This window comes from Pezoporus flaviventris, unplaced genomic scaffold (assembly GCF_033815535.1).
Source record: "Pezoporus flaviventris isolate CSIRO_AGI_PZ_B2104156 unplaced genomic scaffold, CSIRO_AGI_Pfla_v1 ptg000066l, whole genome shotgun sequence".
NCBI lineage: Eukaryota > Metazoa > Chordata > Aves > Psittaciformes > Psittacidae > Pezoporus > Pezoporus flaviventris.
Window position 1 is genome coordinate 1,453,251 of NW_026892614.1, and position 27,340 is coordinate 1,480,590.

The following is a 27,340-nucleotide window of genomic DNA, read 5'->3' on the forward strand; positions in this document are numbered from 1 at the left end:
CACAGTACTGAAGAAGGAGAGGAGAAATTGTTTGCCCTTTAAGAGTAAAAGAAATTGTTTTCTACAAGTCTAACAGTTTTAGCTGAACTGTTTGGCTACCTTGCCAAAAATGTGTTATCATCAATGGTTTCTTCTCTCAGTTTTGATTTTATTTATGTCATGTACGTATTGCTATACATAGGTTTCAATTTACAGAAATAGGTAGACATAAACAGAATTTCAATAGCACCTTGTTTTAAAAGAACGTATAGCTTATTTGTTTGAATTGGGTCCAAGAAAAGCAGCAAGCCAGTGATGCCTAGTACCTCTTTGCACTTGGAGGCCATTTGAAAGAAGGTGAAGCTACTATAAAAATTAGGTATTATTTATGAAATGTAAGTGGCATGATTGAAGATACATCATCTATGGAGAAGGAGTAATCTTCATTACTGAGCAGAAGGAAAACACAGCCAGTCCATTAAGTTTCCAATGTTTCTTGCAGTCTTTTACTAGTATTAATCTCTGTATTCCATAATCATCCTAAGTATCTCTGTCATTATCCACACACTGCAATGTTCTTCTGTAGCTGTTTTATGCTCATATTATGCTGAAATACAATCTTAATAGTCCTTTTTAAGCTCTTTTCCTTAGATACTTTTTTCAGAATGTGATTGTTTGCTAGTTCTTATATTTCTGTATTTTCTTAAAATGGACTGAATAAGTCAGAAAGTTTCCCCTTCCTGAGAGTTCTGGGCATCTATTTTTGTGTGCTTTGTTTGGCTGTACGAGTCTGCTGCCTCTTAATGTGGAAAATGATTATCAGATTACCTTTAATTTTGGTTGATGCATTTCTGCCAGGCAGAAGTAATGATCACTGTAATAGTTTTGTTTTCCAAACTTACTTGTACTGTTTTCACTTCTACTATCAAAGGCAGCACATTAAATACTTTACATTGGGGTGTTACATATGAGTAAGGGCATTTAATTGTTTATTTTAGGCTCAGCCATGACTTTCATCCATGACTTTCATCCATGACTTTCATCCATGAATTTCTGCACATAATACAAACTTTTTCTGCAACAAAAGCAATTCTAGAGGGTCAATTCAGACTGCATATTAAAATTAGTGCTAGTGTTGGGATCAATGTGCTATAAAATTCTGCTTGCAAAGCTGCCTGTTTTAATTCAAGGGAAGCGAGAAGCATGAACATTAAGTTCTCAGGTCATCATGACAGAAAAATACATTTTCTTAAATCCTCTTGCTCCTTTGGATCACAAAGCAGTGTAAAGACTTCATTGTATCTTTCTGTGATTTTCTTATTCAAAAAAGGTGGAGTATGTCTACATGCTTTGCCATTCACACATTCATGGTGGTTCTATTTTCAACTCAAATTTTTAAAATTATCAACAGATGTGCCGATTCTTTTGCCTGAAACAGAGAACAAATTTTTCTACTGTGTTTTGAATAAAGATTTTTAAACTTTTATGGGTTATTGATCCCTGAGTGCTAGTTCTTGTTACCAGCCTTCATTGTAAACAGTACCTTACACCACATAAATCTTACTGAAGCCAGTGGGGAATAATCCTGGTATTAGGGTGTAAGTATGAGAAGGGAAAGCAGAACATATTTGGAGCGACTATAAAATGCAGCTTCCAGAGCTAGATCCCAATAAGGTGTATTATCCCAATATTGCATATCCCAACCTGTTTAGGTATGTTTTGTTAGTGTATTGTCCCCAGTTTCACCAAATGGCAAAGCAAGTAGCACAGTAATAATTGTATGCAATAAGTGTTCACAATCATCGAATCATACAATAGTTAGGGTTGGAAGGGACCTTAGGATCATCTAGTTCCAACCCCCCTGCCATGGGCTGGGACACCTCACATTAGGCCGTGTCACCCAAGGCTCTGTCCATAATTAGCATATGCTTTGTGCATAGTTGGCATAAAACATCAAAACCTCTTGCCCAGCAGAACACCCAGGAAACTTCATAGCTTTTGTGCACAATGGATTTGTGCGTCTCAATAGCTCTGAAGCAGGAAGGAATGATTGTGAGTAGGACAGAAAAAGGAATCTACAGGGGAAAAAAAAAAAGGAAAAAGAGAAAAAATTCCAATTTAAGGAATATCATTTTGAAACTAAATTGCAACCATGAGGTTGAATTAGACATGCAGCTATTTTTCATGCAGTTTGAGTGTGAGATTCAGCCCCTTTTCTGCTCCTGGATTCTCTTCATTACTGTAATGTATTTAAGTGAAAGTCTCATCCTTTCTCCTTGGTTATTTATTGACATATATGTGCTCATGATACACAGATGCTGGTGTAATCTTTCATTTTCCTTAGCCGTTGATTTTTTTTGTTAATGATAATACCATTGTATTATTTTTAATGCAACTGTATTATAATACGGTTTATTATTTTTATTTCTTACTCATCATCTTTTAATCAGAACTATCAACAATACAGACAACAATACAATATCAATTATGATAGTGATTTTTAAGCAGTTTTGAAGGCCAAATAGGTCTTGACCTTCTGGTGCACAAAAGGAAACAACCACCATGTTGAAAATATAAAAGGGAGGAGCCAATCATTTTTGTAGGTAGAACATCTACTTTACTTAAAAGGGCAGGAAAAATGTTCATTAATATGTAATTAAAAGAAGCCTGAATTTTTTTCTTTCAAGAGTACTGACACTATTCAAGGTATGTTTAGAGGCCAATATGAAACAAGGATGAAAGAAATAAGGACACAAATTACGGTTTGCTGTTGTGAAAATACTTCTTGCTCACACTATTTCACATTTGAAATTTTCAAAGTTTGTTTTTGCGTAGCAACTTTTTAAGTTTTCTTGAAAAATTACACAGCTCAAACATTCAGACTTTAGAGAAGTGAAATTAAACAAAATTAATTTGTGAGATAAATCTTTTTTCAAAACTGATTTCCCCAAATTTGTAATCTGGCTGCTTTAAGACCCTTGGGCTGACTTGCTGTATTTGTCTAAACAGGAGTTAAATAAATGAAAATTGTCTGTCTTTTGATGGTTCTGAAGTAGTTCCTTTTTGTTTTCCTGAGGCAGGAGAAAATATGTCACTTGGATGTCAGGAAGCTTTTGAAGTTTTCAAGCGGGACCATGCTGACAGTGTAACCACTGAGGACAACAAACAGCTTCTAAAACAGAGGTGAGTGTTACAGCAAGATACTGCTAGAGGCAAACATCTGAGAGTATGGTATAAGTCTGGGTAGGAATGCATGAGTATTTTTACACCAGCTATTCCACGCTTCTATTGATAACTTGGTACTGAGTGGTGGCAGAATAAAAAGTCTGAATAGAATACGAAAGTGGCGTAAGGAATCTTAGTGCCTGTTTCCTCTGGTTTTATTCATCTTATCTTCATAACCATGTTGAAGCAATGTGGTAATGGCATTCATGATCATGAATTATCTAAAGGAAGTAAGATCCATGTGACTGAATCAATTACTGCACTTTCCATTGTCAAAAATGCTTTACTGGCTTCAGCACTGAGTTGGACTGTAAGCTACAAGATGTTTAACATATGCTTTTGTCTGTTGTTCCTAACTTGTTTGCCAAGTGATTTCAGCTTCTCTCTGTTAGTTTTGTGCTCAAAACCAGAAATAATACCTTCCACCTCCACATTTATTATAAATAGTGAGCAAACACTTCAGAATCTTCCAGATGAGATTATGAAAATGGCAAAACATTGAAAACATAAATTTCCATGAAGTGGACTTTAAACATCTCAGAAATTAAACCACCAACACTTCTCCATGTTGATTGAATAACTCTTTTGGTGTCAGTTTTTCTAGTGTTAACTATCCTTGTACTGCATGAGAAATACAAGGTTGTGAGAGTGGAGATGCCAAAAGCAGATCTCTCAATCTACACTTGTAACTAAAATTTACCCTAATGGTTGGGGTTTTTTTTAGATTCCTTGTTTTCTTTTTTTGTTTTTCTGTCCTGGGTTTTTCTCCAAGTTTCTACTACTTTCTTTTGCTTTCTTAACACAGTTTTCCTACTTAATGGGCACAAAATACATTACTTTCAAGGTCGCTGAGTTTTATGCTTATTTACTTCAATAAAATTGAGGCAAGAAATGATCTCCACATCTTTGCGACTTACTCAAGATCTTGCTACATCTCACTTTTCTGAACCAGTTAACTGTCTAACTGGGTCTTTAACATAGCCATAGGGACACCAATTGTGAACTTATTGGATGTGGGTAAGAATTTATCCAAATAAATTGAATGTTTAGTAATGCCTTTCTTCTGATCAATAGGTCAGATGATCATCACTGAATAAATGATTGCACTGCAGTCTTTTCTGGCATTGCTGTCTATGGAGCAGAACACTTCATGGTCACAGCATGATAATGGGAGCAATACAGTTCTGAGCCATGTCCTGCATATCCTCTAGTTAATCACAATTCTTCCATATTTTGTCTGTCTGTTATTACTATGAAGCAAACCAGTATTTCCTTCTGGTTTCAGAACATGTAATACAGATGGGCAGAACACACAAAGTGTCATGCCAGATTTGCTTTCTCTAAAGAACAAAGAGATTCAGGCTAATGCCTTGGGTAACCCCTCTGTAAAATACATCAGCTGGTTGCTGAAATCAGTGCTAACATGAATGTTGATACCCTGGTGGAATACAGCTTTCCTCTGCTATTTACAGTCATTTTTAGCAAAGATGCCTATATGTCCAAGTTTACTGAGTTCATTAGAATGGATTTATATCAAGTCCAGTCTGTAATTTGGAATGCAGCCTCTGAACTACCAGTTACACAAAAGCTCTGTTACCCAGCCAGTGTTCAAATTGCACAGGAAGAAGTGTGTGGACACCACATGTTTAAAGGTTACCATAACGTTCCTTTATATGTAGGCCTCTTATGTTAATAATTTTGTTTATAGTTGCATAACCACTTCTGTCATACCACAAACAGTTTTTGGTTCACAAATTGCTTATTTTTAGCTGTCTTATTTTTTCCTTTGGGTATTTTGGGTAGATTTTCTTGGCTTGCTATTTATCATAAGATCATAGAAGAGTTGAGTTGAAAGGGACCTTTAAAAGTCATCTAGTCCAACCCCCTAGCTATGAGAAGGGACACCTTCCACTAGATCAGGTTTCTCAGAGCCCTGTCCAACCTGGCCTTGAATATTTGCAAGAACTGGGTCATTTACCTCTCTGAGCAACCTGTTCCACTCTTTCACCACCCTCATTGTAAAAAATTTCATTGTATCTGATCTGAATCTCCTCTCTTTTAGTTTAAAACCATTGCCTCTTGTCCTATCACAACAGGCCCTGCCAAAAAGTTTGTTCTCATCTTTCTTACAAGCCCTCTTTAAATACTGAAAGGCCACAATAAGATCTCCCTGGAGCTATCTCTTCTCCAGGCTGAGCAACCCTGACTCTCTCAGCCTGTCTTCAAAGGAAAGGCGATCCAGCCCTCTCATCATCTTCATGCCTCTGCTCTGGGCTTGCTCCAGCAGGTACACATCCTTCTTATGTTGTGGGCCTCAGAGCTGAAAGCAGTGCTTCAGCTGGGGTCTCGTGAAACTAGAGTAGAGGGACAGAATCTCCTCCTTCAACCTGCTGGTGACCCTTAATTCCTTTGAGGTACACTGGTGCTTCCCTCTTGGCTCCTAATACCTCAGGAGCCCCAGCTCATCTCTGTAAGACTTCTAGTATGCATTATATCATTCTTATTATATACTGAACTGCCAGTGAGCCTCTTCAACATCCAGACTTGCTTGGGCTGTGACATTATTCATATAGATGTGAATATACATAGTCATCTATATGCAGTATACTTTTTTTCCTGTAACTGCCTATGTATAATGGGTTAATTGAATCAAATACTGAAATGCATTTGTCTTATTTTAAAAAACATATCTAAGAGAAATACTGGTTTTGACATTGAACTTTTCACCTGCTACTTCAGAGCTCTTTATAGGGGCAATACCTCAGTACTGTAACTTAGTACCATCTCTCGCTTTCAAAAGTGGAGAAGCTTATATAGTTAAGGATAGTTTCTCTCTGAAGCTCATTTACTGACTTAATGTTTGAGTGAAAGACAGTAGATTCAAGTTATGCCATTAGGACAGTTGCCTATGAGAAGTGTCTTTGTAAGGTGATCTACAGCTGAGTTTTCAGTTAATACATAGCAAGTCTGTTTCATTTTTCTTCTGTACATTAAAAACTGCTGACCTCCTTAAAAAAATAAAAAAAATTATTTATGCTCAGACAGAATCAGATTTCTGTGATTTGGACTTCCTGTACTTGACTTCCAGAGAACTTAATCATATCCTGTTTCTCAGCTCAGTTGTGCTCTCTTAGCATTATTTGTTTGAGGATAAAAATGCATCTCATTTTCTGGTTGAAATCTACCAAGAAATCTTCCCAGCTGAGCCACTCTGATCTAATATTGCACACTTCATGAAGCTTTTAAATCCCATCCTAGTCCGTATTTCCAGTAGTAAAATGCTACTGAACTTACAGATCTGATGTAAATTTAGTTTCCTTTTTGTTGTTCTCCATTGATTTCTTTCAGTTTATTCTTTCCTTGCTTTCTGTGATTCAGCTGGCTAGCAGCTAACTTATTTTTTTGAGGACCTATGGATGAGTTTCATAGAAAGGATGAGTCTCAGGTCACTAGTTATGATTACTAATAATTAAAACTGAGTGAATATTCATCTACTTCACTACATGTCTGCGGTCTCTCAGCCTCTGAGTTAGTCTTGGTTTATAGTATATGTTAGAGATTTTTTTTCAAAATATTTTTTTCTAATTACTTGCATTTCCATTCAGAATGAAATCTTTGCAAAACCACCACATTAGTGGCTAAATTCATTCTGGGGTTTCATCGTGGAATATTTATCTTGTAGGTAATACACATGAACTCTTTTCAGATAACAGTATAATTGCTCAGTCATCACTATTTGTAGCAATATCACCTTTATGCTAGATAATATCACCTTTTTATTAGAGTGTCAGAAATAGTTTTTTCTCTTTCAATATTAGTATCAAATCTTAAGTGTTTATCTGGTTTATTTTGTTTGTGATTCATAGTCACAGATGAAATTTGTTGGGCTGTCATAAATTAATGCCAAATTTTAGTTTCTTTTATTGTGCTAGTTTATAAACCATGATATTTGACAAACAGATGCATGGCCAGTTCAACTTTTAGCAGTAATCTATGAATAAGGGCTGGATAGGTAGCTGGCTTCAACTTGTCTAGTTAAATATCTCTGCAAACACAAATCATAGTCAATAGTCAGCAGCAGATCTGCCTCAGGAATTACTAAGTAATTGATGAACGTAGTATTTGGTTCATGGGAGCTGAAAGAAAGAAAGAGAGAGATGCTTTGGGCTGTTTCCCTTTGATCTTTACACAGTCGTCAAGGCCTACTTGGGTGCTCTAAGTTAACACCAGTGAAAAAGACTTGCTTAAAAGTCTCACAGATGCTTCAGAGGCTTCTGCCTTTATGTGAGAAACGTAAGTACTGAGGAACCCTTTAGCTTCAGCCATTTAGCCATGTCGAATTCAGCCTTTAAAGCAAATGTTCATGAGCAGATGCAAATATGGGCACTTGAAATTCTAGCTTGTTCCAGTTTTACAGGAAAATGGACAAACTGAGAAGTGCCACCTTTCCAAACTCCATCTCTCCAGGGAAAAGTTGTATTTCTATACTGTGTTTTGTCATAATTTGAGTAAGGCAGAAATACAGGTTTTTATTTCCTCAGTTATTTTGGCTAGAATAAGACTCTTCCAGATCAGATGAAGGTTTGCTTAACAACCAAGTATTACAGCTCTGCCTCAAAATTCAGCAGTTTCACAGTATCACAGTATGTTAGAGATTGGAAGGGACCTCGAAAGATCATCTAGTCCAATCCCCCTGCCGGAGCAGGAACACCTAGATAATGTTACACAGGAATGTGTCCAGGTGGGTTTTGAATGTCTCCAGAGAAGGAGACTCCACAACCTCCCTGGGCAGCCTGTTCCAGTGTTCCGTCACCCTCACTGAGAAGAAGTTTCTTCTCAAGTTTAAGTGGAACCTCTTGTGTTCCAGTTTGTACCCATTACCCCTTGTCCTATCATTGTTTGCCACTGAGTAGAGCCTGGCTCCATCCTCGTGACACTCCCCTTTTATATATTTATAGACACTTATAAGGTCACCCCTCAGTCTCCTCTTCTCCAAACTACAGAGACCCAGCTCCCTCAGTCTTTCCTCATAAAGGAGATGCTCCACTCCCTTAATCATCTTCGTTGCCCTGCGCTGGACTCTCTCCAGCAGGTCCCTGTCCCTCTTGAACTGAGGGGCCCAGAACTGGACACAATATTCCAGATGGGGTCTCACCAGGGCAGAGTAGAGGGGAAGGAGGACCTCTCTCGACCTACTAACCACTGCCCTTCTAATACACCCCAGGATGCCATTGGCCTTCTTGGCCACAAGGGCAGTGTTGGCTCATGGTCATCCTGTTGTCCACTAGGACCCCTAGGTCCCTCTCCCCTACACTGCTCTCTAACAGGTCATTTCCCAACCTATACTGGAACCTGGGGTTGTTCCTGCCCAGATGCAGGACTCTACACTTTCCCTTGTTATAGTTCATCAAGTTATTCCCTGCCCAACTCTCCAGCCTGTCCAGGTCTCGCTGGATGGCAGCACAGCCTTCTGGCATGTCAGCCACTCCTCCCAGCTTAGTGTCATCAGCAAACTTGCTGATAGTACACTCAATTCCCTCATCTAAATCGTTGATGAATATATTAAATAATACTGGTCCCAGTACTGACCCTTGAGGCACTCCACTAGTTACAGGCCTCCAACTAGACCCAGCCCCATAGACTACAACTCTCTGGCTTCTCTCCTTCAGCCAGTTCGCAGTCCACCTACTACCTGATAATCCAGTCCACACTTCCTCAATTTAGCTGTGAGGATGCTGTGGGAGACTGTGTCAAATGCTTTGCTGAAGTCAAGGTAGACCACATCGACCGCTCTGCCATCATCCGTCCACCGTGTTATTTCCTCATAAAAGGCTAAGAGATTGGTCAAACATGATTTCCCCCTGGTGAAGCCATGTTGACTGCCCCTCATAACCCTCTTATCCTTGATATGCCTTAAGATGGCACCAAGGATAAGGTGTTCCATCACTTTCCCAGGGATGGAGGTGAGGCTGACCGGTCTATAGTTACCCCGGTCCTCCTTCTTGCCCTTTTTGAAGACCGGAGTGACATTTGCTTTCCTCCAGTCCTCAGGCACCTCTCCCGTTTCCCAAGACTTGGTAAAGATGATGGAGAGTGGTCTAGCAATGACTTCCGCCAGTTCCCTCAGCACCCGCGGGTGCATCCCATCTGGACCCATGGATTTATGGATGTCCAGATTGCTCAACTGGTCTCTAACCCATTCCTCATCGACTAAGGCAAACCGCTCCGTCGACCTGACTTCATCTGAGGTCTCAGGGGTACAGGGCTCTTCAGGACTGCCTGCAGCAGAGTAGACAGAGACAAAGAAGGCATTCAGTAACTCTGCCATCTCTGTATCTTCTGTCACCAGGGCACCCATCCCGTTCATCAGTGGGCCTACATTGCCCCTGGTGTTAGTTTTGTCTGCCATGTATTTGAAAAAGCTCTTTTTGCTGTCCTTGACCCTTCTCGCCAGGTTTAATTCTGAGGAGGCCTTAGTCATCCTAGCTGCCTTCCTGCATCCTCTAGCAGCAGCCTTATATTCCTCCCAAGTGGCCAGCCCCTCCTTCCATGACCTGTAAACTCTCCTCTTCCACTTGAGCATACCCAGCAATTCCCTATTTAGCCACGCAGGTCTCCTGGCCCTCTTCCTTGACTTCCTACATATCGGGATGCTCCTATCTTGAGCTCGGAAAAAGCAATCCTTGAATGTCAACCAACTATCTTGGGCCCCTTTACCTTCAAGCAGCCTTGCCCATGGGATTTCCCCTAGCAATTGCTTGAAAAGGCCAAAGTTTGCCCTGCTAAAGTCCAGGGTTGCAATTCTACTTGCTATTCTACTAGTCCTACCACACAAGATCCTGAACTCCACCATCTCGTGGTCGCTGCAACCAAGGCAGCCCTCAACCCTTACTGCTTCAACCAGATCCTCCTTGTTAGTGAGGATGAGATCCAGCAGCGCTCCTCTCCTGGTTGGCTCATCCACCATTTGCAGGAGGAAGTTATCATCCATACACTGGAGGAACCTCCTGGACTGTGGCTGGGTTGCCGAGTGGTCCTTCCAGCAAACATCAGGGAAGTTAAAATCCCCCACGACGACCACGGCCTGTGACTGTGAGGCCGCTCTCAGCTGCCTGTAGAAGGCCTCGTCAACTTCCTCACCCTGATCTGGTGATCTGTAACAGACACCTACAACAGTATCGCCCCTGCCAGCCTGCCCCTTAATTCTCACCCACAGACTCTCAACTCGCTCGTCATCTGTCCCTGGACAGAAGTCAGTGCATTGTAGTTCCTCCCGCACATAAAGAGCAACCCCACCACCCCACCTGGCTGGCCTGTCTTTCCTGAAAAGGACATAGCCCTCCATGACTATATTCCAGTCATGTGAGCTGTCCCACCACGTCTCTGTAATTGCCACCAGATCATAATCTCCTGACTTAACGCAGGTTTCCAACTCCTCCTGATTATTTCCCATGCTGCGCGCATTGGTGTACAGACATTCCAGGGAGCGAGCTGAGCACACCGATTTCACCCTAGGATTATAGGAGGCCTCCCAGTCTTCATTAATTCTGGAGCGCTGCCCCACTGGGGCAAGCCCAGCTACAACCCCATCCCCCTTCGAATCTAGTTTAAAGCTCTCCAAATGAGCCCTGCTAATTCGTGCCCCAGCATCCTTTTGCCTCTGTGAGACAAACCTTTCTCACTTGTCATTGTCCAGACTGGTGCCCTATAAAACCAGCTGTTATCAAAGAATCCAAAGCCTTGCCTGTAGCACCAGTCTCAAAGCCAATTGTTTATGAACTGAATCTTCCCATTCCTTCCCACATCATCAGTGGAAGATGGAAGGAGTGAGGAGAAGATCACTTGAGCCCCAGACTCTTTCACCATCCGCCCCAAGGCCCTGTAGTCTTTCTTCATCCCCCTCAGACTGCGGGAAGCAGCTTCCTCCCCACCTGTCTGGAAGACCAGCAGCGGGTAGTAGTCTGTCGGGTGCACCAGGCTGGGGAGCGCCCTGGTGATATCCCTGATCCGGGCTCCAGGCAGACTACACACTTCCCTATGATAAGGGTCAACTCTGCATATCGGGCCCTCTGTTCCTCTCAGAAGGGAATCCCCTACTACAATGACCCTTCTTTCTTTCTTATCAGAGGCAGTCTTGAGGTGCAAAGTCGACCCCCTTTTCCTATGTGGCCTTGTGGGCTGGCCTTGCCCCACATTCTCACCTACCTCTCCTTCAAGATCCAGGGCCTCGAACCTATTACGGAGGGACACCTGGGGAAGCAGGGCAGGCAGGGGGGAGGGTTTCCCATGATGCTGAACTGGAACTCGCTTCCAACCCTCGTCGTCTTTTTGGTCCCCTACCTCTGCGCAACAGTTACAGGGCAGGGGCTGTCTCGGGCCATCCCCCTCTGTGTGAGAAGGCAGGGGGTCCTTCCCCTTTTGGGGGGTATCTCCCTGGAACCGTTCCGACTGGCACACCAGGGAGTTACTCCACCAGTTGATCTCCCTTTCACACTCCCTGATGATCCTCAGCATCTCAACCTCCTCCTTAAGTCTTGCCACCAGGCTAAGCAGATCTTCTACCTGCTCACACCTCACGCAGGTGTAATGCTGTCCTCCCTCCCCCGGCAGCAGCAGGCTCTGGCACTCCCTGCATCCAGAGACCTGAACAGCCACGGTTTGGGACGGGGTCTCTGTCTGAGTTAATTTCATGTCATAGACAGATAAGGACTATCTATAGAAAAACAGAATAATGTAGTTTTGTCACACTTTTGTATATTTCTGTTTGAGAAGTTTCTTAATGACTGAGACGCACATTGTCACGCAGCACAAACAGTGATCATCAGCAATATGCAAGTTACAGGCTGAAATTTAAAAACTCTTGGTAAGCAGAAGTTCTAATACTTTCAAAAGTTTTGTTTTAACTTGGCTTGGCTTTATTTTTGTTTTACTTTTATATAGCTGTACGTTAACACATTGCAAGCAATGTGGCATATTAAAATTAATATTTTAGTGTAATGTGAATATTTAAGAGAATCCATTTGTTAGAATTGAAATAAGATAATTTTTAAAACTTAAAAACTCAAATAAGTTTGTTTTGTCTATCTAGTATACCTATTTGTTGGATGGTTTCTTTCAGAAATACTTTATTTTAGACCAAACAACCTTTTCTGATGGATTTTTTTTTTTGCATTTATTTCTACTTACAAATCAAAAAGTACTCCTGAGTAATTCTGTATTTTATAGTGAGCAACCAGTTTGACTCGTTGTTCTTTAGAGCGATTCTGTATCATTATGCTTGCATTGACAGGTTTGCTGAAGCTAAATGCCTTGGAGAAAAATTGAATGAAGTAAGAAATAAAATAAGTGAGTACATTTTAACTTCAGTTTACCTTGTAGCTGATGAAATCATGACATCCAGAGGATATGGGAAGAGATTATAGTTTCTAAGAGAAAAGAGTCAATCTATTACTAAGGTTTCTAATAAGCTAAATTGTTAGCTGATGGTAGCAGTAATCATTTTATGTACCAGTTTTGATTGTTTTAAATACCATAATGTGAAAATTAGCTCCCTTGTTTACTTGACAGGATCTCTGAAATCTATCAAAAAGAGAAGTTAAGCTATTAATACTGGGTTTTCTGAATTTTATTTTGGGAAAAAAAGGATTCAAAAGCATAATTTTAAATTGTGATATCTAGGGATTAAGGATTGTATTTATCTATAAATTTATATAGCTTCTGATAAAGAAGATTTCATTGTTGAATTATTGAATTGCTTCTCTGTACTTTCTTTGCATGTATTAATTAGAAAAAATCTGAGTGCCTTAGCTTGCTGGTTTTTTTTTCATTTTTTGCTTTAATGCCCAAACAGCACATGCTTGCTTTCCAGTTTCAGATTGTTCAGAGCCAAAAATCTCCTATATATACATGCAACCCCAAGCTAGGTCTTATCTGATCTTTCTAGCAGCATTTTATATATTCCTCATGGATTTCTTGAATTCTGTTGATTCGAAGCCTGTAGCTTCTTTCCTAGAAATTGGCTATACAGGTTCTCTATCAGATGTGAAATGCAGTTTTGTTTTCTATTGCTGAAGTCCATGGAGATCAGATCCTCCTGTATGCACACATTCAGGTGAACCAAGTCTCTTCAAGCTTCCAGATACAGGCTGCAAGGTACTAGATTCAAAGTTAATCTGGCATCCTGGTCCAGTGGTCTAGACCTTGCTTTATTTTCTCTCTTCTTCCTCTTTGTGTGGCACCAGCATGGACAATGAACTCATTTTCATCAGTTCTTGTTTTATAGCATGAGCTGACTTCTGAAAAGGACAAAAGTCTCATGGCACTCCTGACAAATGCCCTGTACTTTCACCATAGCCATGATTATATTCTCTGTGGTTATGAATGGTAGCTACTGCCAGATTCCCCTCCCAGACACCTTTGGGTACACCACAAGTTGCTTGGAGATATTATACACTATATTTAAAGTTATGTCAGCTACGCGGAAACCCTCAGACATGTTGGCACAGTGTTTTTAAACCACAGCACAAAGAATGTTTGGAAGGGATCCAGAACCAGAGACATTAGGTTCTGAGCCTTTCTGCAGCAGTGTTCTGAACACTGGGTTATTTCTGTTAAGACATGACACTTGAATCAAAATTGACTTCTCTCAGTTGGCTCATTTGTCTCCTTCAGATTGGTCAGAACATAAAATGTCAGTACAGAACTTGCACATGGATCTGCGCAGGTTGGCCCATGCTGGAAGAATTTCAGTATTCTCCTTGCAGCTATGGGTCTCTCCAGATTCCATGTGAGCTCACTTAAATCCTGCTAAGTAGGCTTTTTCCCCTGGTAAACTTGGAAAAGCAGTTTAAACCTACTGTGGAGAACAATGGCAAGTGACAGGAAGCATCTCCAAGGTGAATAATGCTCACAGCTTTTGGACAGCTCTCTGCACAGGTGAGCATGAGCCATCATATCAGGATATAACTTCTTTTACTCTGCTGCCATCTTGAAGTCCACATTGTCCTGATTTCCTTACTATCTCCTAGATTTACCCATCTGTGATAAGTCTAAATGAGGTAGAGCCAAAGTCGACACTGAGTCTCAAATTTCTTTCCTTGCTGAAGTTAAAATCCATTTTGGAGCAGGCACAGAGAACACCAGCAATAAGCAGCTATACGCAAGCACATCTTTCTCAGTGCCTGGGGCTGTGACTGTACTACTTGAAGAGCAAAGCCTTACATACACCTACTATAAGTTGCAAATATCTTAGGGGGAGAATTGACATTTGGAGGGTGTGGGAGAACGTACAAGAAGTGGTGGCACACATGCCAGTCCTGAAGGTACCATTTGTAATGTCATGCTGTGACAAGGTTTGCGTGTCCCTTAAGATTTGCTGGAGTCTACTGTGCCAGCTCTCAGAAATAATGTAACAAAGCAATGTAGAGTAGCCCCTCAAGGCTGTTTCCATGGATCCCAGCAAAATCTAAAATAAGTCCTTTGTTTGCACTGAATCGCTGTGAATTTTGCCCCAGTAACTCGGACAAAAGTTATGATAGTTATAGTGCAGTAGAGTATGGGTTTTGCTACAATTGAAAGCTTCTGGTTTAAAATTTTTAGTTAAGTTCTTCAGTGTTAGAAATGAAAAAGTGAAGTATATCTGGGGATCATGAAAAATGCAAAAATCTGAGCACATATTCATATGTGCATGTAACCTAAAAACCCAAACTGATCCTTGAACAAAACAAGCAGGTGTATAACAAATCAGTAGTAGGGCACTGAACTTGACAATGCTTATATGCTTCTTATAGAAAATTGTAATAGCTTGTAGTCCACGTGAATGTTGAAAAGCTGCTTTAAGAAAATGTAGGCCACATGAATGCTGAAAAACTGCTTTTCTTTTTTTTTAAGCTGCCATTGTTCTAAAAAAAAAAAAAAAATTACACAAAATTACACATTTTGGGTTTAGTGTGATGTGTAAAGAGCAGTTACAAGTGTTTTCAAATTGAAAATTCTCATATTTAACCTTCTTTTGATCATAGTTGTTAATAAATCTACCTGTTAGCCCGTCTCTAACAGTTATTAAGTCTTTGCATCCAGTATGACGCTTTCTGGCTTATTCAATACAATTACACTAGTTTATATAGTTTAGCAGCCTGAAATGATTTTTCAGTTTTCACTAAAGTTTATCTTATCATAGCACACATACTCAGAATACCATTAAAGATGCTAAGTAAGGTTACTAACCTGCCAAATTTTTACTGAAAATGTGGTTGGAGAAATGAGAGTCATCTGCAGCCTGCAACTAGATCTTTCATTCAGTTTTACTGTTGTTTTGGTTTCCCTAAGCATTTCTGGCTGCCTTCTTGTGCACAATCAAGAACAGATCCCATCAATATCACTTTCTGTTATTTCTAAGCTACCCTTAATAGTATAAAACTATGCACCACAGAGGCCATAGAGCTCATTTCACAGAGTCTGATTATATTTTGCAATAGTAACATCACAGTTGGCTGTAACTTTCATGTCATAAATACCCTTCCGTTACGATTTCAGAAATGTTAGTCTTTTGCAGTGAAAAATATACACAAAATATTCCAACCACTTCTCAATTACACTAGCATTTCAAAAACATCAGGAAGTTAGGGCTGGACAAAGGAATTTGCAGTAAGATTTTCATGGTAGGATTTTGCTGATGTTATTATTTGCATAAAAAGATTAAGAAAAACAATGTCATGATGTAAGCTGGAGTTTAAGTGTAGAGTAACTATAATATCAGAAATGAGACATTTTGGTTAACATACCTCTTTGCTGCTATACCATATATTCCTGGATTCTGTCTCCTTTTATGTTTAATAACACTGCAGAGAATGCAGAGATTTTTAAATTCTTTTTATGGAAAATAATGGGTATGTCTTAGTTTTTTCATTATGTTTATTTTTAATAATGATGTCCTAGAAATAAGAAGGTGAATTTTATTGTAGGATGAAATTGTCTTTTTTTTGACACTGAAAAAAATGAAGAAGACAGATGTGTTTTTAAGCCAGGTCATATAGTGATCCTGTTTGCTGTGTTACCACACAAACCTCTACATAGGCACAAGTAAAGGAGCAGAGGGCTCTGGTGCAAGCACTGAGGGGCACTTCTTTCTGAAAGTCAATATACTGCATAAATACACCATCAAAAGGCAGGGAAACCGTGGATTTTAAACATGTAGACATGTCCGGGTTGGTTTGAGTTTGGGCTGCTCAGAATTGTTTCTATATGACTGGAAAATGCACCCAAGGACTAGACTTTAAAAAACAAATACAGAAAACTGACAGTAAAACTGGAAAAGTATAACTTTCAGGTCAAGGAACTAATGAGAATTCTGTAGCCAGCATAGAAGTGGAAAGTGGACTGGCACTGACATACAAGTAAATTTTTGCATTTTTAGTCCATCATTAAAACTGTATTTCACTGTGTATTTCACTGGGTAAGAAAAATGTTATTTTCTTGTGAAAAAACTCTCTGTGCCACTGCAAGTGTTACTGTATTTTATCATTTCCAAAGAGTTAGGGTCTCTGAGAGGAATGTTGTATCCTTTTGGTATAATTGAAGAAGACTTAAGGAAGAAAATCTGACACTGAAGCCAAGGATTTGTTTTCAGAATAGTGATGTATAGAATTTCTTCTTGCAATAAATTGAGTAATTGTGGCTAGCACATTGTGATTGGTTGACCTCAGCTGCCTGCCAGGCGCCTATCCAGCTGCTTTCTTCTGTTCCTCAGCAGAAGAAGGGGAGAAGGAAAGAAAAAGCTCATGGGTTGAGATAAGGATGGGGAGATCAATTGCCAATTACCATCACAGGCAAAACAAAATCAAGTTGGAGAAAATCAATTTAATTTGCTGCCAATTGAAATAGAGCTAGATGGTGAGAAACAAAGACAAAACCTCTGAAGTCAAAACTTCTCTCCTTATCAGGGTTAGCGGGAATTTTATTTCCAGAACGCTGTTACCAGCAATTTAGTTTTACACCATTACCAAGAACATTCAGTGTGAAAGGATTCTGACAGTAAGGAGAATAAGCCTACACCTGAACAAATTGCAAAGCATTAAATAACAACAAAAAGGCCCAACTGCTACTAAATTGAGCACACAACAAGTTAAGGTTGGGGGAATTAATAATACTGTTTTCAGTGTAAATTAATCTGATATATTCAGTCAGCAAGTAGTTGCTAAAGAAGTTGCCTGTATAAAAAAATGTGCTGTGTGTTAGATGCATTTAAGGTTAGTAAAGATTTCCACTTCATCCCTATAAATGCCTGTTTATTTTGAGGTATTTATGCCACTATTAAGTTTAGGTTTTTTTCCTAAAGGACAAAGAAAACATACTAAATGGTATTTAATGCCCAAATGGAAGCAGCTGTTGGTTTTACTCTTTCCAGAAATCAGCTAACATTATGATTGAAGCTGGGAGAGGATGGGCAAATTCATGTGGAAGTATAACTGTGTGAGGAAACAGACACTCTTGGAATGAAAAGGGGGGAGGTGAGTGGATGTTGATGATGCCACTATACCCACAAGAATGACGAGATGTTGCGCTGCTCTGCTCATTTCAAGCTTTGATTTTAGTGCACAAGATCATAGGATACCAAAGCCAATTATAATCATTAGTGAGGGCATGTCCTAGTATTTCAAAGCAAGATTATTAAAGAATCTTCATTTAATTTGCTTGCAAATTATTCAAATAATTTTCCTAATGTATCACAGTTAATGGAGTGCTACACTGAAATGGTGATGACTAGAGTGAGGACAAGACATCACAGTACTCAAGGATAATACTGAGTCTGATTCACTGCCTTATACTTTGCACTGTCATCTCTGTGAATGCAAAGTTGATGTTAAACCTAATCACAACCTAAATAATATAAAACCTGAATTTATAATTACCTTTTCCTCTATGTCCAAGGCTTGATGTATGTATACATTAAAAAATTATTCTGTTATGGTCACTCTCCCTCCCCATGGAAATAAGCCACTTTTAAACTCCAAAGTAAGAATATTTTGTGCAAGGCTTTCCTTTATACCTGCACAACTTTATGAAGGGAACTGAAAGCAGCCTTTTTGTGTAGATAAGAAGTTAAATAAGATGATGTTTTCCAAGCAGAGGTGGTCTGAGAGCATTCTATTGGCTAAGTTGCCCATCTATACTGTTTTAGGTTCACATGCAGTCAATAAATTACTTTGAAAAAGGAGAATCAGCTAAGAATTAGAACACCAAGGGTGATGTTGGGACCATGATTATATGGACTGAAAGAATTGAGGGAAGTCATGCATGGGCAAAAAGTATTTGTAAACCTTTGGCTGAAAAAGTACATGTACTTAGCAAAAGCAGAATTTCTCTGTTGAAAAATTCCATGCCTTATGTGGAACCTAAATGAAATGAAAATTCTGAGATTATTTGCTATATGAAAAAAAAATTCATCAATATCAACATGTAGCTTTCTTAAAGCTCAATACTATTTGGTAGCATCATTTATTGATTTTTATGTTAAAATAAGTGTTCTGAACCAGAGACATTAGCTTACTGGACATTGTTTTACCCGTGAGTGAAGTGAGGTTGTAATAAGGGAGGAATTATTGTGCTTTGAAATGCATTCCATTCTTCAGTATAATATTCTGACATACTTATTCTTTTATGGAAAAAGCATTGAAACTTCATAGCTGCTGATTACTATAATTCACTGTTCTAGTTTAATTCCAGAAAGTATCAAGTACTTACACGGACTTATATCTGTGTATATATCTTATATCCTCAGTGAATTTTACTGGAAATGAATTTTAGTGGAAGTGACTAGTGCAGAAGAAAAATGGCAAGATTGGATTTAAAAAGGGATTGAGAAACTCTGAGAGGAAAGGTTACATTCCACACACTAAACTGGTTCAAATGAGATGCAAACAACTCAGAAATAAATGAATTCTTTATGCAGATTTAATGAATATATCATTTCACATTTCATTCTTCAGGTAGCTTAGCATGAATTTCTGTTCTCAGCAGAGATTTTTAAAGCCCATGGAACCTGAAATCTGGAAATCCTCACTAAAGAAAAACTCTAGCGGAGGTCATTTTGAGTTCTACTTGTGTAAGGATTGAAAAGAAAATTCCGAAAATATTTCCACATTTGGCTTTATGGTTGTTTTAGTTGATAAAGGGCAACAAGCATTAGACATAATAGTAATTGTTTTAAACAAAGAGTATCACTTATATAATGAAATTTATTGCTTTATAATCCACCTTTGAGGTCTTTGAAGCTGCCTCCTTGAACTGCATTCAAGATTTCACCAAGCTTTATACCACCGAGGCTGCTCAGCCTTCTTCTGATGTTGAGAGTAATCCATTGTTGTGCACTCAAGCCTGTCACTTTAGGACTGTCCTCTGTTTAAAAGGTGGTTGCCTTTAAAAGTTTTCTCATTTTTGATCTTTACAAATGTTACTACAGGTATGATGTGGTCTTTCAAGTGCTTTTTCTTATTTCACAAGCGTTTCATTTTATGGAAGTGTTGTATACAGCTTTTAAACATTGCATAGATTTCAGTGTCATGAAAGACACAACTTGCAAGAGCAGCAAGAGAATTTGCTCTTTGCTATTTATCTTGTTCTTTCATCAGAGTCCATTCCTGATGTGGAAAGCTCCCTGAGAACCAAGCATTAAGATATTCACCAATTCTTGGCATTAAAATACTAAGGATCCCAGATTTCCCTCATAGACAGAAATTGAGCGTTGCAGTGCATCTAACATGCTCAGGATACGCTGACTACGTGCCAACAGGGCACTCATGCAACACATGCTGTGCAACCCATCCAACGCATTCTGCTGGTGTCAAACGTACTGTGTGTGCCCATATGACTCGTACTAAGCCTGCTCAGTGTCACTGTATGCATTCTGCATGTACAGTGAATTATGTGTCCAGGATTTCTGGCTGCCTGGCAGCTGCTACCCTAGCTGGACTCCTCAGTACCTGGGAAATTCCAGATGAGCAGCCAAATCAGTGATCTTGAACAAGCAGTAGTTTACTATCAGAAGCAGGAGCTTTGACAAGCACACATCAGTGTAGACTGGAAGCTTTCTGAAAAAAACCAAAAGCCTGCTACTTTGCTGCTTGTGTTCCCCCACTGGGATACACATATATAAAAATAAAGCCTTGATACACTTAGTCCCCACTGATTTCTTCTCTCCTGGGAAGCTGACATGTTGCAGATGTTCTCTGCTACTTAGCAGAGGGTCAGTCTTGGTCTCAGGACACAAGAAGTTGTGTCAGAAAAAGGAACACAAGTGGTATTTCTGCTATGCTGAATCTCAGGTGTGTAACTATGCTGTTTATCCGTAAGAGGTGTCAGTTACGACTAACGAAACAAAGCACATTAGCTCTGCAAAACCTGCAGCCATCTGTGAGAAAAACAGAAGAAACAGGCCATGGGACAAACAGTCCCCTAGATATAATTTCCCAGCTGGATTGTTGTTCGATGTGGCCCAGTGCCTAGAAGCCCCAGTCTGTTTCTGATCTGCAGGTCAGTTTCAAAGCAGTTGTGTAATAAAGGAGGCATGTTTATGTGTCTACCAAAAATAGCAGTAGCTGTTAAAGCTGAAGCCATTTAGCATGGCTGACAGAGTCTTCAGATTCTTTCTCCTTAATTTCTTGGCCCAATTGTTTTGCAAGCTAATGCTGAAAAAAAACAGTTCCTATGCGTGTTTGTTTTGGATAAATATCTAATCATCGTGCCATTGTGACTGCAGTTTTGTAATCTAGTTTTTAGATGTTACATTTTGAATTTTGGAAACATGGATCTGAAAACATGGAAAAACAGCTGAGTTTCTGCAAATTTTATTTTCTTAACCAACTGCAGTTTGTCCTTTGTTAGAAATGTTATTTACTTTGCTTTGCTACATCTTATTTTTCTGCTTGGTTATAACTCCTTCCATTTTAAATTATTTTCTTCTTTTCATGATGAAATATAACTTACTTTCCCCCGATGCTGTTAAGGTTCTTTTTCTACCAATGTCCAGCTCACTCCAGGCATGATTTCTGTGGCTCAATTTAGCCAGGGATCTGTAGAGCACAATACAAAAATGCTGTGATCTCTCACAGCATCTTTCATATGATGTCTGTCAAGGTGCTGTAATGCAGAACAGATGTTGGGCATCTCACACAGGCCTGACAGATAGCTGTGAAATGTAACTGGTTGCCACCATCTTGGGGCAGACTCAGCCTCAGACTGTGATGAAAGTTTCCACGACCTATTTTCTTGTTCTAGGGGCAGCCAGTTGGCTTGTAATAGAAAGCGAAGAGTGACAGGAATATATTTTCCTTTCTTGCTAGCAACTCAGTGAGAAGTTCATGTTAATGAATTTTTTGTTTCTTCGGAGTTCATGGTGTGTCAGAGTAATCAATTAACTCCCTTGGTTGTAATCCACAAATCCTATTTTTTATTTACATGAGAATTTTTCCATAGAACCTCTGAGGTGACGGCAACGTGAGCAGGGCTCACATTGTGTTGGAGTAGTTACCTTTTCTTAGTGTAATTCTTAACACCCTATGATTAGGCAATGAATAATAACGCGATACTGCATTTCAGCTGAATAAGAGGCTCCAGAAACCTGACAGTGAGATGTGCAACCAAGGAGGAAAACCAGACAGGAATATAAATTCTATTATAATAGCCTGTAAAGCATCACTATGCTTTTCTGAAATCAGGAGAGACAATCCATCTTTGCTATACTTACTGTAGGAAATGGAAACACAATAGGTCTAACACTTGCCTCACTTGTGGGGTACACCTAGATTGATGGCAGCTGTAACAGCTGTCTATTCAGCTACTGCTCCATCACAGGTCATGCTTAGGTAATTCAGAGAAGACAGAAAGAAAGATCTTACTGCTACATCTGTCAGTCCTTAGTTGGAGTAGGATTTTGCTCTGTTAAAGATGAAACTGGCAAAACAACCAGGCAGCCCTAGAGAAAGCCCTGCTTTCTGGCAGCCTTTCTCCTTTTTCTACTCCTCCCTATAAGAAGAGGATACCATCTTCGGTAATACAAAATCATCTTTGCAGCAGCACTCAGGAAACTTATTTTGGAAGGTACAAGTCTTTTGGCTTCTGGGAGCAATGCATATGTTTATGCCAATGCTAAATATTGTCCATTGTTTCAGAGTAGCTTGCATATGTTTGTATTTGCTTTCAAACAATAGGCAATGCTGCTGGGTGACCGTGCATAGGCTGAATGGGTCATTAGAATGAGAAAACACCATTTTTCAAATGACTTATTCAGAAAATACCAAACTGAATGAATTAATTTGACCAACTCAGTTATGCTCCCCTGATGTGCTATTCTTTAAACAGAGGAACCTTATTAGTGGAACAGTCACTCCAGGCCTAAGATGTTAATGTTTTCTTTGGATCTGTGTTGGAATCTACATGTGCAAGAAACATTTTTATTTTCTAATTGTTGCAAACAATGTTCTGTTCTTCAGAAAAAGAAGTATTTTCAGGGGAACTAGTTATGCTTAGGAAGAAACTGAGTAAACACTTTTTACTTAAGGTTTTCACTAGGTAACAAAAGCAAATGGACCAGGCTTATTGGATTAAATCAAGGTATGAACTGCCATGACTATAAGCTTGGAAGAGTACCTCACAGTAACAGATTTTCTGCTTGTAGGCTGTCTACAGAGTGAAAAAAGGTAGTCATTGCTGGATTTATATGCTGCATTTTGCTGTTTTATTAGACTAATGAGTTTTTAAGTCAGTCTATTCAATTTGTTCTTCTAAAGAAAAGATGCTAGGTAATAGTTAATGCTACATTATAGGGCTTTTTTAAAATCCTACAGTCTTTTGTATAAGATGCTTTCCTTTATCATGTTTGTCTTTAGTACTGGATGGTAGAAGATTTTATGAGTGAAGAATCAAACCTTCAAGCTCTAGAGAAGTAGACCTTAGCTTATTCAGATTAGAACTGTTAAAGAACAAAACCCCTTCATGAGCACAGAAATAGAATTTTTTTCCATAGGATCCTGCAGTTCATTTACACATCTGTACAGCATTCATGCAGAGTTGTGGTATAGGCAGACATGCTTACATGTACTAAAATATAATAGCTACTTATTTCTAATCAAACTAATTCCTGAATCATGTAAAACAAGTGATGTCACCACAGCTGGTAGTGAATATTGCAAAAGGAGTGCAATCAACAGAGAATAGCTGTATTTTGAAGATGTTCTCATGCACTTTAGTTAAGGCTGAGGGAACATGACATGATTATGCCATTTTATTTAGAATCAGAATTCAAGAAAAAGACTTAGGCTTACCCACAACAGTAAATATATATTGTATCTTTACAGGTAGCTATTTCAGATTTTTCTCGGATGCTAACATGTGTCTAACACTTAAAAAGCCATTTCTTAAAGGCTTACATGCTACAAGTAAATGAGCACTAAAAAAATAAGTTATACATCCATTCTCACTCTGACCTTGTTTCTGTCATCCTGAAAACTTGACATGCCCTCAAAACATGGTAACATATGTAAGCAGATACAGCACCGTGATTTTATTTGTTTGATTTTTAATACTGTGTCATATCTGACAGAGTCTTAGCATCAGTCGAAGTGTGTCACATCTGTCCCGAATTCACATAGCAATATGAGCTCCATTCTGAGACAATTTCTTGCATAAAAGCAAAATTCTAAGATGTGGACCTGAAAGATATAGTGAGGCCTGGAATTCTATGCTTAATTTTCTCTTGGGCAGTCCTGTCCATAAAAAGTATCACAAAATGAAACATCATCAAATTGTTTCATAGAAATTGCAAAACTTCTACCAAAGCTGTGAAGGCAATATTAGAACAGAACAGAACCATGTCCACCTTATACATGGATATGTTCACTCTCTGTTTAAAATATTAACTGAGACCAATGTATTATTACCAGAAAACTTGTCTTTGACTTTGCCTATTTGTGCTTTAAGACTCTATATATTTATTTTTTTAAGCTTCTTAAATTCGGACGTTAAAAGTAAAAAAATAGAACCTGCATACAAAGCTGTTGATTTGACTTCATTTTCCTTATTCTTCCTCTTCACATTAATTTCTCAGAAACAATAGATAAGCTGCATTTAGTCATATGAGCATCAAGAGCACTAAATTCACAGATTATGATTCCTTATCCCTCTGGCATTGCTTTTCAGCCATGCTTTTTGGGTCAACTTAATATTTAATTCATGAACAAACAGATGTGATGAACAACAAAACAACAGTTTCCAGATGTGCATCATTTCTGTCTTTTTTCCAGCATATGAAAAGAAGATAGATACAGAGAACATTTGTTAACTTTGAACAATACCTTAAGTAGTACTCTGGCATCTAAGATATAGCTTAACTGAAATTTAAGCACCTAAATTTAGGAAAGCTGTCTAGGGAGAACAAAAAAAACGCAACCAAAACCAAAAAAAAACCACACCAAAACAGCCTTATTTGCTTTAATTCCTGAAATACAACAAACTGCCTTCAAACTGCCTTTTCTAGTGCATACAGAAGGACTATTTTACTGACTGAGCTGCCTATCTCCTACCCACTGAGAATCCAGAAATACTGTGTACTTCTGCTGAATTCTCTTGGAGTGTGCTTCCTACTAAACATCCATGCTTGGCTAAAACAGCCTGGGTACCATTAAGTCCAACTTACCAGAAAACAGCTGAGTAGTGACAATCAACCTTGGGACAATAGAGTTAAGGCCTGTGGATTTGTTTCTAAATTCAGAAAGCATCCAGGTTCTGAGTTCCAGTTTCAAGGAGGTGTTGAACTGCAGTCCAGAGCCCTTAGTGCTGTTAGGCAGTACTGGAATAGCTAGGATAACCATGTGGACTGTTAGGAATTTATTTGCACTAGCCCCTTCCCATACTATACTTTCTAGAGAAAGTAGTCCTGTGCCTTTGAGTGAATGGGAGCTGTGGTATATGCTAGCATTTCCCTCATTTGGATAAATGGGATCTGGGGGAACACCTCAACAATTAAGGCCTATGCAGCCAATGAGGCTGATGCAGAGGTCCAGAATGCTGTCACCAGAGAAATAAATTTTCTCTACAATTTTGCCCTGTAGCCCTATCAAAGCATTTTCTTCTGTAACAGCAAGAATGTATAAAAGGCTATTAGAAAAAAAACATGGGATAAAGGGTGCTGTGGAAATGCAGGCCAAACAATGACCAGTTACAGGAATGCCCATCATAAGAAAGTGTAAGTCACCATTTTGTGAGAAAAAAAGTATAATATAATCTGTCCAGAACTAACAAGAAGATGTGGGATATGGCGAGGAGACTTAATATGGAGGTTAGAAATAAATGTATAGAAATGGGGGCAGAGTTTAGAGGACTATGTCAAGTAGCTCAAAGAATAATCAGTGAAGTAAAATACAATCATCCTATACCAATAAGTGGCAGAGTGCTGTCTCATAAGCTTGCTGATGAGACACCTGTCTGTAAATTTGTTCCTGTTTAAAGATATTAAATATGTCAATAAAAACCTGTTATTGTCTCATCTGACTATATCAAGGAAGGGAACATACCCCTGACAGATGCTTTAAATAGTAAACTCAAAATGTGCAGTAATCTACATCGTAGTAAAACATATGTAATATCTGTGATATTTGGACTTCAAAGAATGAGAGCATGTTGGGAAAAATGTGCTTGTTTGTTCTTGTGTTGAGTTTAAGCTGCGGTTTGCAGCTGTGGATTTGGTGTGGAAGTCATGATTGTGCTTCTGATTCTGAACCTGTCTTCCTTTCCGGGAAGCAGCATTGAGCCGTATTACTAGAGCAGATTACTTTGCCTCTGGATATTGTCCTGATAGAGCTGACTGAAATGATTTTGCCAGTGAAGAAGAATGAAGGTTGCAAAGAGGAGTCAGAATTTGCCCAAAATAACTCTCTGTGTAGAGAAAGGCTGAACAGTTTGACTGCTCTTAGTGCTGCAGGGTTTTGAGTTAAAAGAGAATGTTATTTTTTTATTCCATGACTTTTCTTGTCAGATACTCTTTGTCACAGGTTTTGTTCTCATATAATTTCAGCGCCAGATTTTCAATAGTCTCTAACACATCTAGTAAGATTTTCAATAACTACCTCTGAGTATACTCCATTTGAGAAATTTCTCCATTCAAATATCTCCATTTGGGTTCAATGTCTCCTACATTCAGAAATCCTTTGTAAGCTGTTACAACTCTGACCTCAAGCTTAGTTAAAGATATATCTCTACAAGACTCAAGGAAATTATGTGGTTACCCTCCTCTTTGTCTCTAAAAGCCTACCTCAGTGATTATTTGCCAAGTATACAGCTTTAATTTGTGCTCATTCTGCAGGACTCCTCATCTGACTCAGATACAGTGTCCTAGTTGAGGTGTGAAGCTTTCAGGATCTCCTGGAAGGAAGGACTTCTTAAGCTAAACACAGGCGTGGAAAATGTAAAATAATAGAAAAGTATCAAAAAATGATGAGATGAGAGGTCATTGACAAATAATAGCTCCAGCCTGTCAATTATTAAGTCAGAAGAGACCCTGCATGAAGTTAAAGGTCTATCCACAACAGTAGCAACAAATATTCTCAAAGGGAGGGAGTTAAGGTCGTATGTGTACTTTTTGCTTGTCCAGTATTTCGTCCTTATAATAGTATTATATGGAAGGTCTGATAAAACATCAGAGAAGCCTTAAAACCTTTAATGTAGACTCAAAAAACTAAAAATCCTTTTTAAAATATTTTTTTTTATTGTAGCATACTCATTTTTGTATTGCTCTGAAGCATGTGCAGTATCGTCAAAGTATTCATTATCTGTAATAAACTCAGCTCCTTGAAAAACTGAAAGAACGCAAAGACATGCAGCTGAAGGACAGCTGTGCTATTAAAGTTATGGATTTTGTCATATTTAGGCAGCTTATGTATGCTTTCCTCTGCTTTACATCAGTCTTAATTAGACTTCTCTATTCCATTTTGTCTTCTCCATTTCCCTCCTTGCTTTTGTCTCCTCCATTTTCCTCCTTGCTTTTGTCTCCTGTCACAAAGCTGAAGTTCTGTGTTACCAGTTCATCTCTTTTCCATACCTCTGGATGGTACATGTGTTCAGAGACCCAGGCCAAAACCAACAGATT

At 39.0% G+C, this 27,340-nt stretch overlaps 1 protein-coding gene across 11 annotated transcripts in view; it reads left to right on the forward strand.

Annotated features, from left to right (window-relative positions):
- Window positions 1–27,340, forward strand: part of KIF6 (kinesin family member 6) — a 149,455-nt gene that overhangs the window by 85,421 nt on the left and 36,694 nt on the right. For all 11 annotated transcript variants that reach the window (XR_009746522.1, XR_009746521.1, XR_009746520.1 and 8 more), the window contains exons 14-15: window positions 3,060–3,162; window positions 12,494–12,549. Coding sequence is in view for 6 of the 11 variants with exons in the window: in XM_061470899.1 (XP_061326883.1) it covers window positions 3,060–3,162; window positions 12,494–12,549 (159 nt within the window). In the remaining 5 variants the exon portion in view is untranslated. The remainder of the gene's footprint in view (window positions 1–3,059; window positions 3,163–12,493; window positions 12,550–27,340) is intronic.